Raw genomic sequence first — 13,356 nt, 5'->3', positions numbered from 1 at the left:
TGCATTGGCATGTATGGTTAGAACTCATCCAGCCCAATATCTTGACCAGGCACTGCTCTACTACATTAATCAGTATTTCAAAATCTCTCTGCTGTAATCTGTAATGCCAAGAGCTGCTGGATATAAACTAGAGTCCTTCTCATATCTTTTAGGCCACCTTTAAAAATAAATTGTATCCTTGCAAAGGAGACAAACAGTAAATGTAAAGATATCTGAAAAATGGAATGTACACAACATTTAGTGGAAAACTACATTTCTTTTGGTCAGAGCAACTAGCACACTCACTCAATAGAATACGAAGCATCCCAACCCACTTTTTAAATGCAATTGCCAGTTAACTGTTCACAGCTTTGTAGTAATAGTTCATTAAAAGAAATCTGCAAAGAAAGCTATTGCAGCGAAACAAGAACCCAGCCTGAAAGGGTGATTCTGAATACGGTGAGATTATTCTACACGTTTGCAAAAACGTGTATTACTCCACTTCTCAGTTTGCTCCCATGACCACATTAAAACCACAGAAAATATACCTTAAACTTTGCAGCAATGAATGAATTCCGAGTTCTGTATTTTAGAACAGAGTTAAAGCAGTGTTTTTGCTACCAGGATAATAGGCAGTTATTTTCATTAAGTAGCTGATGAGCGTAATTATGCATTAAAATTCAATGTTACAATATATGTAAATAATGGTCTTTTTCCAGGTTCCTGGATTCTTCTGTTAATTACTGAAATTACTTCAGTTAGTTACAGAAACACCATGTAAACCCAGATAGTGCCTTAATCCTCTTAACTGGTCCCTGAGCGATGATCGAGGGCCGGTTTGACCCGACAGAAACTTACCGCGGGCTCCATGCCCACACTAGTGGTGTATCCACGACGCATTTTTGCTACGCTACCATTTTTTTAATAATTTAATGAGAGTATTTTGATGTTTCTGTGAAAAATATTCTGTATGTAATTGCAGCGGCAGCAATATTTTCCTCGGTTTGAGGTGCCGAGGGTCGCCCGTTCACAGGAGCCGCTGAGGGGCCGGGCAGCTTCGTTCCCGCCCCCCCCATTTCCCGCCTGGCGGTGAGACGGGGCTGGGCGGGTGCGGCCTCAGAGCATTTTGACGCTCGGAGCAAGTTAAAACCGGCGTTACCAGTGACAGCCACCGCGCCTCGCCTCGCCCCCTCCTGCGAGGGGACGTCAGGCCACGGGCTGCCGGCTAGTGCCGCCCCTTCTCCCCGGAACGATCGCTCCGCGGCCCGGGCAGCAGCCGGGAGGGGTTGGCGGCGCACCGAGGCGGAGGAGGGCGGGCGCTGGCGTTTCCGAGTCGGCGCGGCGGGACGGCTGGGCCTGACGGGTGGCGCGGCGGGAGCGCCGATCCGGTTCCGCTCAGCCCTCCCGGTCGCCGGCGGCCCGCCTGGGGCCGGTCCCTTCTCACAGCCCCTTCACCCGCTGTGCAGCACCGTAACGGGGCTTCCCCTCGGGCGGGAGTTGCGCCTCCCCGGCCGGGGCCAGCGGCTTTCGGTGTGGTCGGGAGCGCGGTCGTCGTTGCCCTCCGCAGCGGCAGAGCGAAGCCGCGGAGATGGATGACGAACCCGAACGGACCAAGCGCTGGGAAGGAGGCTACGAAAGAACATGGTGGGCTTTCCTTTTGCCTTCTTGTTGGTGAAAGAGGAGAAAAATCTCCCGTCTGCTCAATAACGATCTGTTTTGCGTAGGGAAATTCTAAAAGAAGATGAATCCGGATCGCTGAAAGCTACTATCGAGGACATTCTTTTCAAGGCAAAGAGGAAAAGGTATTATGTGTTGCCACGAGCCTGCTAATAATACTGGTTTGGTCAGTTATGAGGACTTAACCATTCTGAAACTGGGTCCTCTAGGTTGAATAAGCATATCGGCACGCCTGCAATATATTTTTGTGTCCTTACCCCTCCAGAGCTCCAGGTGCATGCTTCTTGCCTGCTACTTATTAATTGTGCCAGAAAAAATAGTAAAATTTGTTTTATCTTTAATCTTAAGACTGAATGTATACAGCCTGGATACCCCAGATGTATGCTAGCTAAAGAGGTGAGGCCTTGATCTGATGAAACACGGTGCACAGCACTGCAATTGCAATTTGCACTGCTTAGGGAAAATCCTTCAACATTTTTTTAATATACAAATCATGCTTCAAGCTGGGTTTTGGTATCATGGCATCAGATTTTGTGTTTCAACTTGTCAGAAAAATTGCTAGGTAAAATCTAGATTTGTTTTATTTCAGATTATGTTAAAATACTCAAATTCTGATAAAATTTTAAAGTTCTGTTAAACCTGGTACTAAGAAGTAGGTTTTGTTTGTTTGCTTTCTGAGAGGCATGAAATCTGTTTGTAATTGAATTCTCTTTTTTCCAGTGTAAATAAGTGTCAGTGGTTTGTTATTGCTTCATGTTTGCCAGAAATCTAGTATTGGATTTGTTCCGGAATTTTGTTTTAGGAACCATTCATTCATTTGCATCTTACTTAAATCTTTTTGTGTTTTGTTAGACTCTATGAACACCACGGACAAGTTCGACTTGGAATGGTATGTTAATGTCATAACCCTTGTCTGTCCTGAGTCCAAAACTACTTGAATAGAGGTGGTATGCCTAATCTGAAATACACTTTTGCTGACTTAATGTGCTTGAGACCAAAGTTTGCATTTTCCACCAAACTTTTTGGGTTTTTGAAAACATTCTTTGTTCATTGGCAGTGTGGGATGTGAAGCATGAGTCTTCAGAGGTAGAGGTTTGGCATGTTCGCTGTATCAGGGTGTGTTTTGCAACAGCAGTCAGATCACACACACTGGCACTGTCGATTTTTCTTCATGTGAAAAATGGGTATAATTTAAATGAGTTGTAAATAACATTACTTTGTACAACGCTGAGCTCTTCAGATGAAGAGGTGAGGGTGCAAACGATGCATATGTTGTAGCTTATCGTGAGAGGAAAAGAACAGTGTGCATTTTTCAAGATAGCCTTTTTTTCATTTTGAAGGAGAAGTGGAAAAAATGCATTACTTTTTCAGTTGCTGTTGATTGCATAGCTCATTATACTGAATTTTCCCTGTTTGAGGGAGGAAGTAGTTGCTTTTTTAAGTGAATGGAATAAATATCTGTTCTGTGAGTGATTATCACTTATGGTGAAAATGCAGATGCGTCACCTTTATGTGGTTGTTGATGGATCAAGAACTATGGAGGACCAAGATTTAAAACCGAACAGACTTACTTGCACTTTGAAGGTATTTCTGTACTCAAAAGTTTTCTCTTGTTAATCCACCGTTTCTCTGTAAACCAGTTCCATTTTGCATTTAAAAGAATGGCAGCCTCCTGTGACTAGGTGATGTGCATAGCCTCATTTCTTCTCTCATCCCTGCTTTTTTTCCCCTTGTTTCTGCTGCTAGTCTGTAATTTTCCTGTTTTTTGAATAGTAAAATCTCTGTGACGTTAGTTTGCCTTGCACAAATACTTCTGTACAGTAAAAACACTTTGTAAGGACATATTGTGGAAAGACACATTATGAAAAGTATGTGGAAATTAAGCTGAAGTGTTGCCCGTTATAAGGGATGAAAGAAGAACAAACATGCTTTCATTACACATCTAAATTTTTTTTTTCTTACAGTTGTGTTTTGATATATTCTGGTTTGAATGAATGCTAGACAGGAGTTGAATTGGATTGCTGCTTCAGACTGTGGAGGTCTTGAACTGTACATCTTCTATTGTATGGTCTTTTCTAATAACACTAAGCATTGAAATCCTGGGTTTTGATGATTTTGTACGGATTAGTGCTTTTTGGTGTATTGTAAACCTCCTTTTGTGCCAACAGTAATCTAGAACTTTAGCATACGAAGTGAATAAAATAAGGGGTGACTAGTTTCTGAAATGTACATTACATTGGTAACATGGAAGGAGGGAGAAGGATGGAAGGGCTAGGGTGAAAACAATGGAAAGGAAGGGCTCATTCCCCACCTTTTTTTTTCCCCAACTTTTTTTTTTTAAATAATATTGGATGTTTTGCAAGTACTACTTACTTAATGCATGTGGAATAAAACTGTATTTAGTTTTTAACAGTCTTAACTTTTCTTTATAGTTACTGGAATATTTTGTTGAAGAGTACTTTGACCAAAATCCTATTAGTCAGGTATGTACAACTATGCAAGAAAAAAGTAACTGAAAACTATTTTAAAAGTTAGTTTTAGTTTTAACACTATCTAGTGTTATGTAAACTGTTTTCTGTTGATGTGTTCCTTCCCATCCTTTCCTCATTAGTCTGGTGAAATTCTTGTTTCTGCTTGAACTAATGAAAATAAGAACCCATCTATTCCCTTTTTCCTAAATATAAATTGTAACACAGAAGACTTGATTATATTTTTTTCAGGCATTTAGAATTTTAGAAGATTTCTTTTTGTACCTTGTGGCAAAAATACTGGAAATACAGGAATGTATGTTAACTGATGCATAGTAGTGTGCTGCTGTTGTTACACGTACAAGAAAACTTGTATAGTTAAGTTCCATAAAGAAGTATTAGGCAAAATATAGCAAAAATATAAATCAACTTATTTTTAAGCTTGCTAAGAAAAGTTTTGCCTTTTTTTTTTTCCTTCTCCAGATTGGCTTAATTGTAACCAAGAGTAAAAGAGCTGAAAAAATGACAGAACTTTCAGGTAGGGAGGTAGTATATTTTTTCTAAATTGGAGATGTTTTCATTTCTTGCTTTGATGTTATAAGTTCTACCTGGATGACACTGCTGCAGGTGAAGTAGCGTTAACATAATATTTTTAATTTAAAAGAAGTTATGCAAGTTATCTGAAACCAGAGTCTTTATTTAGATCTGGTTTGATCTAGAATTGTCATCACGTGCTTGTTCATGATCAAGTCTTATCCAGATTGCAACTAAAATATGTTTTGTTTCCCTTATAGTTAATTTCTCACCCTGTTTGGTAATTTTGTATTTTATGACATCTGTGTGTTCTGTGAGATCTGATCAGATGTTAAGAAGCAAGGTTTCTTTGGTTCCTGTCTTCTGTCGCTAGCAATCTGTGTGGCTTCAGAGGTGAAGTCTTAATTTTTTTTTCTTTATTCACTTGTGAAACTGGAGCAACTTTATTGAGGGATTTGAGGATCAATCAATCCTTGAATTGAATCCTTATTCCTTGAGGATAACAGAGGAAACTAAACTCTGTTTCTGCTGAAACACTTTGTGAGACACTTCACACTCACGTTAAGCGCTTAATGATAGGCAACAGTGATCTTATTCTTTTTGACTTCTTAAAGTTTCTAACAATTCAGTGCCTGTAGAGTGAATATCTTGCTGTTAATATATTGTTTTATTGCATTCTGATCAAGAGGTCAATTTCTAAGGAGAAACAGAGTTACAAGTTACAGTTTAAAAACTGTTGTTGTACAAGTACACTTCATTAAATATGCATTTTAAATATTTCAATTCTTTTAACTTGCTATTTCAGGTGAATTGTTTTTTTCACTTACAGGTAACTCAAAAAAACACATAACTGCTCTAAAGAAAGCAGTGGATATGAACTGCAGTGGAGAGCCATCTCTATATAATTCCCTAAATTTGGCCATGCAGACTTTAAAGTTAGTATACACGTGGAGGTTTTTTTTGTTTTCTTTGTTTTCCATAATCAGTATAGTGCTGATTTATGTCCTCTTACAATACAGACTGGTAAATATGCTAGCAGTGCAGAAGTTAATTTTCTAACACAAGATGCTTCTATTTAGAGGAATGCTGTTTATAAAAAGCAACAATAATTTAAAACGAAGTAGGTGATTTTATGTTGTGTATGAATATGGTGATGAAAGACCCTGCAATTATTTTTTGCTAAGGTATGAGAGAGGGCAGAGTTAGGGGTTAATAATGATAAGAGAACAGGAAAAGAAACAGCATTGAATCACAAAAATCTGGTGGGAGTTTTGGCATACTTTAGAAAGGCAAATTTTTGGGTAGGGTAGATTTTAAAAACTTTTTTGCTATGTGAGGTATTGAGATGGGACATTTGTGGAAGACTGTTTTAACAAATAATTATAGCTGGAAACACTGACAGAACAAAGCTACTAGTCAATGTCTTAAAAAATAACTTGAATGACTAGTTGGAAGAGAGTTTTCGATTAAGAACTAAAAGACAGTAGTTGAAAGTAATGGATTTATATCTATAAACTGATTAGAGATTTTTATTTTAAGAAGCCAGGAAGACTTACTGCAATGTTGCTGCTTTGAAGGCGTATTTTACCTGTGAGAGTATGGGTAAGGTACAGGGATAACTTAAGCATTAGAGCAAACAACCAGATAACAACTACACAATCAAATACTGTCTTTTAGATACTGGAAAGGTTTGGCTTTTGAAATTCTAGTGCTCAGAGAAGGATCTTACCAGTCTTTTATAATTTGTAGGGGACTTCATATCATGTCGTCTTCTCACTTTAGTACATCAAAGTCCTTGGAAACTTCAGCATACAAGTAGCTTAGTGTTCAAAAGTAAATTAACTATATACTTTCTTTAGGCACATGCCAGGACATACAAGCAGAGAGGTTTTGGTAGTCTTCAGCAGTCTGACGACATGTGATCCAGCCAACATCTATGATCTAATTAAGGTACAAAAGTGAAGTTTGACTACTACATTGAACATCCAAGCTGTTAGACTAAAACCAGACAGTTGCAGTGTCATCGCCAATTAATTTTCATTTAAAACTTTGAACCCTTTTACTGTTCTGTTTTGCATATGAATTTGACTATGCTTTCTTTTGCCATTTGAAGTGTTTAAAAGCAGTTAAGATCAGAGTATCTGTCATCGGCCTAAGTGCTGAAGTTCGAGTTTGTACAGTACTTGCCCGAGAAACTGGTGGTATGTATCTGAAGTTCAGTAGTTATACTACTAATACAAGTTTAAAATTGAAATTAAGTAATTAATTTGTCATATATTCATTAATGCATTTCGATATTTAAGGATGAATATTTTGTTGTGCTGGCAGAAAATTTAAGAGTTTCCCAAATCTACAAAATACACAGTATTTAGTGAAATTATTATCAGCTGGTAGCTGCATCTCTAGAGAGAAGAAATATATATATTTTAAAACCTAGTATTCCAGTATGAAGCTATGTGACCTGGAGCTTAATTAGTGTAACATGTTAATACCAATTATTAGAGTGGTAACTCTTACAATATCATTACTACAGTATAATGTTGGAGAAAAAGCTATGGGCCTTCATATCTGATTAAATATTCCGGTGTTACAAATTTTAAAACTTGTCATTTTCAGTAGCATTAACAGGACTGGTTTTTAGGAACAGGGTTGGCTAAATTGTTTTTTTTACTTAAGTTGTTTTCTGTTATTTGGAGAATATGTTTGTATTCTTATCTGCTCATAATCTGATAGTAAGGCATTTCTTTCTTCATAACAGGAACATACCATGTTATTTTAGATGAAAGTCATTATAAAGAACTGCTGATGCATCATGTTAGTCCTCCACCTGCCAGTTCAAGTTCTGAGTGCTCCCTTATTCGAATGGGTAAGATACGGTTTTGTAAAAGTACTAGCACAAGATTTGCAAAGTCTTTTTCTTTGCATCTTCTGTGTTAAAACCATACAAATAGTTAGAAGCATAATAAAGACATGGCACAGGTTTTTTTAACTTCTATTTTGCTAAATAGGTAGCAATTTTCTTGATGTAGTTTCTGCAAAGTAGTCAGCTTTTAAATAAAGTTAAGAATTAAACCAAATAAGACTAATTACTCAACTGCAGTTGGAAACAATAAAGTGGAATGATATCGCTTGTACAGTAATTGGTAGAAATGTAGTATGTAGAAATGAAAGGTGAAAAACTATTTTGTTTCTCCCTCGTTTTTTTTCCTTGCAGAAGGCAACTATTACAAGCTTAACTGACTGTAAGATCCATCTGCTTGGCCATGTAGTTCATGTTTGTTAGGAGCACGTTGTGGTGTTCTTTCAACAAATGGATTAGGTGCCTTTTCTTCTGATGTATTTCTTAATAAATTTAAGCGTAGAGTTAAACCAGAATAGGAACTCTAATGCCACAAACTAGAGCACTGATTTCTTACTTCCATCCACCCATTTTTGCAGACAAGAATGTATGTATTTTTATGTTTAGATTTAAATACTGAAGAGATTTACTTGTTATAGGTAAAGCCTGAGCAGCAGTCAGAAAAATTGACTGCCCACTTGACATGAGCTGTAAAAAATAAGTGGTAGAAAGAATGGTATCTGTTACAGTCTCCATAAAGTGCTATAGTCTCATCTGTCATATACTGCACTTGGAAAGTGAATATACGCTTGGTGTCTGCATATAAAAGTATTTTCCCCTTAATTAGAAACCATTGTTCAAGTGAACATTCATGTAGTGCTCTTTCTGCTTTCCTACCATTGCGAAGAATTTTCTTTTAGCTGTTCTTCAAAAATGGGCTTCCAGTGAGCTTCAGTTGATAAGAAGTCTATGAAAAGATTTTTTTCAGTTGGGGGAAATAAAATGAGGGATTTGTTGGTGGATGTAAGCAGAGACCTTTAGGAAGAATTTGATGCCTAGTAAGAGTGTATTACTTCTCCTGTAATAACAAACAAATGACATAGGCCTTAATGTTTAGAATAATCTTTAAACTTCTGAAGTAAGAAACCAAAAGATGACTTGCATGTTGAAAATTGGTAATATGGGATGTTTTTCTCTTCAGGTTTTCCTCAGCATACTATTGCTTCTCTATCTGATCAAGATGCAAAGCCATCCTTTAGCATGGCGTAAGTAGAATTGATTAGAATTCAATGAGCTGATTAGAATTCAATAATAATTAGTCATATTTAGAAAATCTGCTTGTCCGTGAAAATATTGCAAAATAACATGAAAAAAAAAGTAAGTAATGTCTTGTGACTTCTCAGTAGAAATTTTATTTCCATTTGCATGTTCAGTATATGGCCATAGTTACCTCTGTTAAATATGCTTTTTAAAATCTACATTTAAAATTCTTTGAAGGTAGTAAATGGTTTTTAGTTGTGTTGTGCAGTGATTAGAACACAAGGGTGCTACAAAGTATTAAAGTAATTACTACCAATTTTACTTGCATTTCTTGATTCAAGTATTTTTATCACTGTAAAGATAATGATGAGGATGAGGGGTATTACCTGGAATAACGAATTTTGTATCTATTTACTAATGTGACTTTAAAGGGAAGTTTAAAATAGAGGCCTCATTTGATTAGTGTACCAGTGCTCTTCTCAGTGAAAGGAATCATAGTTTTCAGGGATGATAGGGGAGTCTGAATTTTCGGAAGAAAACAGTGTCTGCTGTTTGAAAGAATAAGTACTAACGTGCATCTTAAAGTCAACACAGAATATTTGTGTGTGTGTGTAAGTAGAAATACTAATGCTGTTATTTTTCATAACTTTATTTTTTAAAAATATATTGGCTCCTTTATGTGGGAAAATTTGATCTTTGTTCTGTTTCTGTGGGAAAATGTGGTTACTGATACCTCACCCTATCAATTGCTTTCTGACGCTTCCATACACATGGAACTGTTGCATGGAAGCTACTGAAACGTCTTAAACTATTTTTTGTGAGAACTATGTAGTATTTGTAGTTATGTAGTGTTACAGTGTTATCTCTTAGGTATTAAAGTGTTTCTCTCTACTCCAGGCAATTGGAAAACAACAGTGAGCCGGGTCTTACACTGGGTGGATATTTCTGTCCCCAGTGCAGAGCCAAGTACTGTGAACTTCCTGTGGAGTGCAAAATCTGTGGTGAGTAGCAAGAAAAGGTGAGCAGACGAATTATGGGTTAGTGGTAAGAGAGTTAAGGGGTAGAAAAAGTCAACTATACTTCGGAATTAAAAGCCGGCTCTGCTTTAAGAAGCCTGCCTTCCTGTGTCCTGGGATGTTCAGCTTCATATAGGGGACTTTCAGGACTACACCTGTAACAGTAAAGCTGTGTCATGTTCCCTAGTGTAATGTTATAAACTAAAAGCTCTGAAGGAAAGGGGGGAAGAAGGGTGATTCACATATCAATGGTAATAATTTCCTTAAGATTCCTGATTTAACAGACACACCAACATTTCAGGCTCCTCAGTGCAAGGCCATGAAGATAATGAGTGCTTTGGAGTAAAAGGACAGGAGTACTCCCCTCGCCTCTGGGAGTATGTGGATGAAAGGTTTCAAAGTTGAACCCAAGGGCAGGCTGCACAGTGACACATGAAAGGCTATAGAGTTGTAAATGGAAGCCCTTTCGGTCTTGCAAATGTTAATGACTGTGCAACCAATGGTATGTGTGGTCCGTCCTGTCCCGTCCGTGTCCCCCCCCCCTTACTGAGGGTGGGAGGGAGGATTAGCATTTTCTATAGTATTAATATTGTGTGAGTGACAGCTGTCCTCCTGTTAGCTTCTACAGGCATATGACTAAAACGTGATTGGTATTATGAAGATGCATGTATTTGGCAAGAAGATGAAATAATTCTAGTTTTGGGTCACCTTGTCCTAGTTTCATGTCAGGGTTTTCATATTGGCATGAGTTTAGTTTCAGCAAGGTAATAGTGTAACTGGAGATATCCTATGTATCAGCAACAGGTTCTTCACAAGTGCAGCTGTCAGCAGAACCAGAGCTCAGAAGTTTACACTGCATGTGAGTGAGCGATGCAGAAATTTGTGCCAGCCCATGCCCCGGCTAACACTAGCCTGTTGTCACGGTTTAAGCCCAGCCAGCAGCTAAGCCCCACACAACTGCTCACTCACTTGCCCCCCTGGTGGGATGGGGAAGAGAATCGGAAGGGTAAAAGTGAGAAAACTCATGGCTTGAGATAAAGACAGTTTAATAGGTAAAGCAAAAGCCCCACATACAAGCAAAGCAGAAAAGGAGTTCATTCCCTACTTCCCATCGGCAGGCAGGTGTTCAGATATCTCCAGGAAAGCAGGGCTCCATCACGCTTAACAGTTACTTGGGAAGACAAATGCCATCACTCTGAACGTCCCCCCTTCCTTCCTCCTTCTTCTCCAGCTTTATACGCTGAGCCTGACGTCATATGGTATGCAATATCCCTCTGGTCGGTTGGGGTCAGCTGTCCCAGCTGTGTCCCCTCCCAACTTCTTGTGCACCCCCAGCCTCCTCGCTGGTGGGTGGTGTGAGAAGCAGAAAAGGCCTTGACTCTCTGTAAGCACTGCCTAGCAGTAATGAAAACATCTCTGTGTTGTCAACACTTTCCAGCACAAATCCAAAACAGCTACTGTGAAGAAAATTAACTCTTATCTCAGCCAAAACCAGCAGACTGTGTTAGCTGAAAGAGAGCTATGGCGTGGCTGCAGTATTATAGCAGGCTGCAGGAGAGCTTTGTAGTTGGGCACCTTTTTAACTGGTGATGTGAAACCACAGAACCATTGTTGCCAAAGAGGAGTTGTGCATTTAGATTTAATCGGAAGATTCTTCTATGGTTGCATTTTGTTTATGGTGAGTACTTTTACAACTGTGCATTGTAAAAGTACTTCTAAAGTCTGAGTTAAATCTTTTAATTAGAAATTTGGGCCATTTGCTTGTTCTTTAATTTATATTTGGATCTAATTCTGAAAAGAATTACAGGTGTGGATTATGGAAGCTAACAAATAATTTTATGATTTTTAATTCTTAAAAGTGCTGAACCAGTGAGTAGTTAAAAAATCTTTTTCCTTTTTGCTTTGTTTAATACAGAAAAGCTTTTCAGTAAGTTCCCTCTTGTAATAATTTTGATGTCTCTTTATTTGCAGGTCTTACGTTAGTGTCTGCACCTCACCTGGCTCGGTCTTACCATCACTTGTTTCCTTTGGATGCTTTTCAGGAAGTTCCCCTGGAAGAATATCAGGGGGAACGGTATGCAAATCATGTTTGTGATAACGAGTGTACTTGTGGGCCCTGTAATTTTTTTGTCACAAAGTAAGAATAGCTGGCAGCAGCTTCTTTGCTGCTGGAGACACTGTTGAACGTTTGGGTGTTTTGGGGCACCTCTGGCAATAAGAAATATTTGTAGTTCCCATTAACAGTTATCCTGTGTATTCAGTTGAATAGCTGAAATAATTGCCATAAATTGTTACTATGTATGAGATGTTTTTTTAAAGGGTTTTACACAACCTTGACGGTTTTTTTAGTTAAAATACACAATTTTGCTTTTAGGTACTGTCAAGGCTGCCAGGGAGAAATGAAAGATCAAAATGTAAGTATGTTGAACTGCATTGGAATTTGCATTGAGGGGTGTCAGAAGTAGAGATGATCCTTTCATATAGTCTTCTAAAGACCAGAAGAGTATTTATGGAAGTTTATCTCATGGTTAACTAGGGTTCTCTGTTATAGACTCACAGCCTTTTAGAGTGCAAAGTCTATAGAAGTGCGGAAAGGGATTTCCTAGAGAGTTGTATAAATAAGCTTCCACTCTTAGCCATTTGGAAGCGTCTACAGTGACTCGAGCTCAGCCCTTTGGACATACTTGCTGTTAGAAACTTTAATTCAATTTGGTTTCTGTGATATTAGCAATACAGTCTATTTACCTTGTCTTGATGACACAACTGTTGCCCTACTGTAGTGCTATGATGGTGATAATTTTTTTCTAATTTGACTTGGTTTTCTATCTTTTCCACACAGGTTTACATATGTAAAGTGTGTCAGAATGCATTTTGCGTGGAATGTGATTTGTTTGTTCATGATTCTCTGCACTGCTGTCCTGGCTGTATTCACGAGCACCCTGCTCCCATATCTGTATGATCTCTTTTTAGAAATTGTCGCATCTATGTCATTCTCGCATAAATCCGTTTTGTTTATTCAGCTATAGCTTTCACTGAGGCACCTCAAAACAAGAAGGACCTAGATGATTACAGAAGGATAAACACTGGCTTGGGAGTAAACTTTAATTTTTACCTAATGTATTAATGATTTTGTTACTCTTAATATATTCTTGAATTATCTGTATCCGATTTATTGTCTTTGTTCTTGTCTGAAAAGCTCTGGCTTTTTCTGAATGTTATTGTGAGTAACATGTATATTTGTAAATGTGAAAGTGATAAAACTGGTTTGTATGATAATGTGGTGATTGATCTTTGTTTCATTATTTGTTCAAAAAAGAGTCCCTGAAAATATATTTTATATATCCATTGTTATAAGCTCTTGGTTTTGGTGGATGGTGGAATTCTATAGACCAAAATGATTTATGTAAGAATTTAACGAAGATGTTTTTGAGCAATTAGTTGGGGGACATTTCAAATATTAATTTCAAGTATTGTGGCTGTTCACTTTGGCCTTCAGAAAGCAACTCAAATTCAGCTGTTATAAATGTACTGAAAACATATTTTAGGTTTTAATGGTACAACTCAAAACTAACTGAATTCTATT

General features: G+C 37.9%; 1 protein-coding gene across 1 annotated transcript in view; it reads left to right on the top strand.

The window, feature by feature from the left end:
• Window positions 1-1,282: 1,282 nt before the first annotated feature.
• Window positions 1,283-13,356, top strand: part of NAIP (NLR family apoptosis inhibitory protein) — a 30,960-nt gene continuing 18,886 nt past the window's right edge. The window contains 14 exon segments of the mRNA XM_075137988.1: window positions 1,283-1,623; window positions 1,704-1,781; window positions 2,509-2,545; window positions 3,154-3,240; window positions 4,089-4,139; window positions 4,608-4,662; window positions 5,488-5,593; window positions 6,518-6,608; window positions 6,772-6,859; window positions 7,417-7,524; window positions 8,699-8,762; window positions 9,655-9,758; window positions 11,745-11,847; window positions 12,148-12,187. Of these exon segments, the coding sequence (XP_074994089.1) occupies window positions 1,568-1,623; window positions 1,704-1,781; window positions 2,509-2,545; window positions 3,154-3,240; window positions 4,089-4,139; window positions 4,608-4,662; window positions 5,488-5,593; window positions 6,518-6,608; window positions 6,772-6,859; window positions 7,417-7,524; window positions 8,699-8,762; window positions 9,655-9,758; window positions 11,745-11,847; window positions 12,148-12,187 (1,068 nt within the window). The 5' untranslated portion in view covers window positions 1,283-1,567.

Source organism: Calonectris borealis, chromosome Z, assembly GCF_964195595.1.
Source record: "Calonectris borealis chromosome Z, bCalBor7.hap1.2, whole genome shotgun sequence".
NCBI classification, from domain to species: Eukaryota; Metazoa; Chordata; class Aves; order Procellariiformes; family Procellariidae; genus Calonectris; species Calonectris borealis.
Note: the sequence above shows the minus strand (reverse complement) of the source record. Positions and strands in the feature narration are given on the sequence as shown.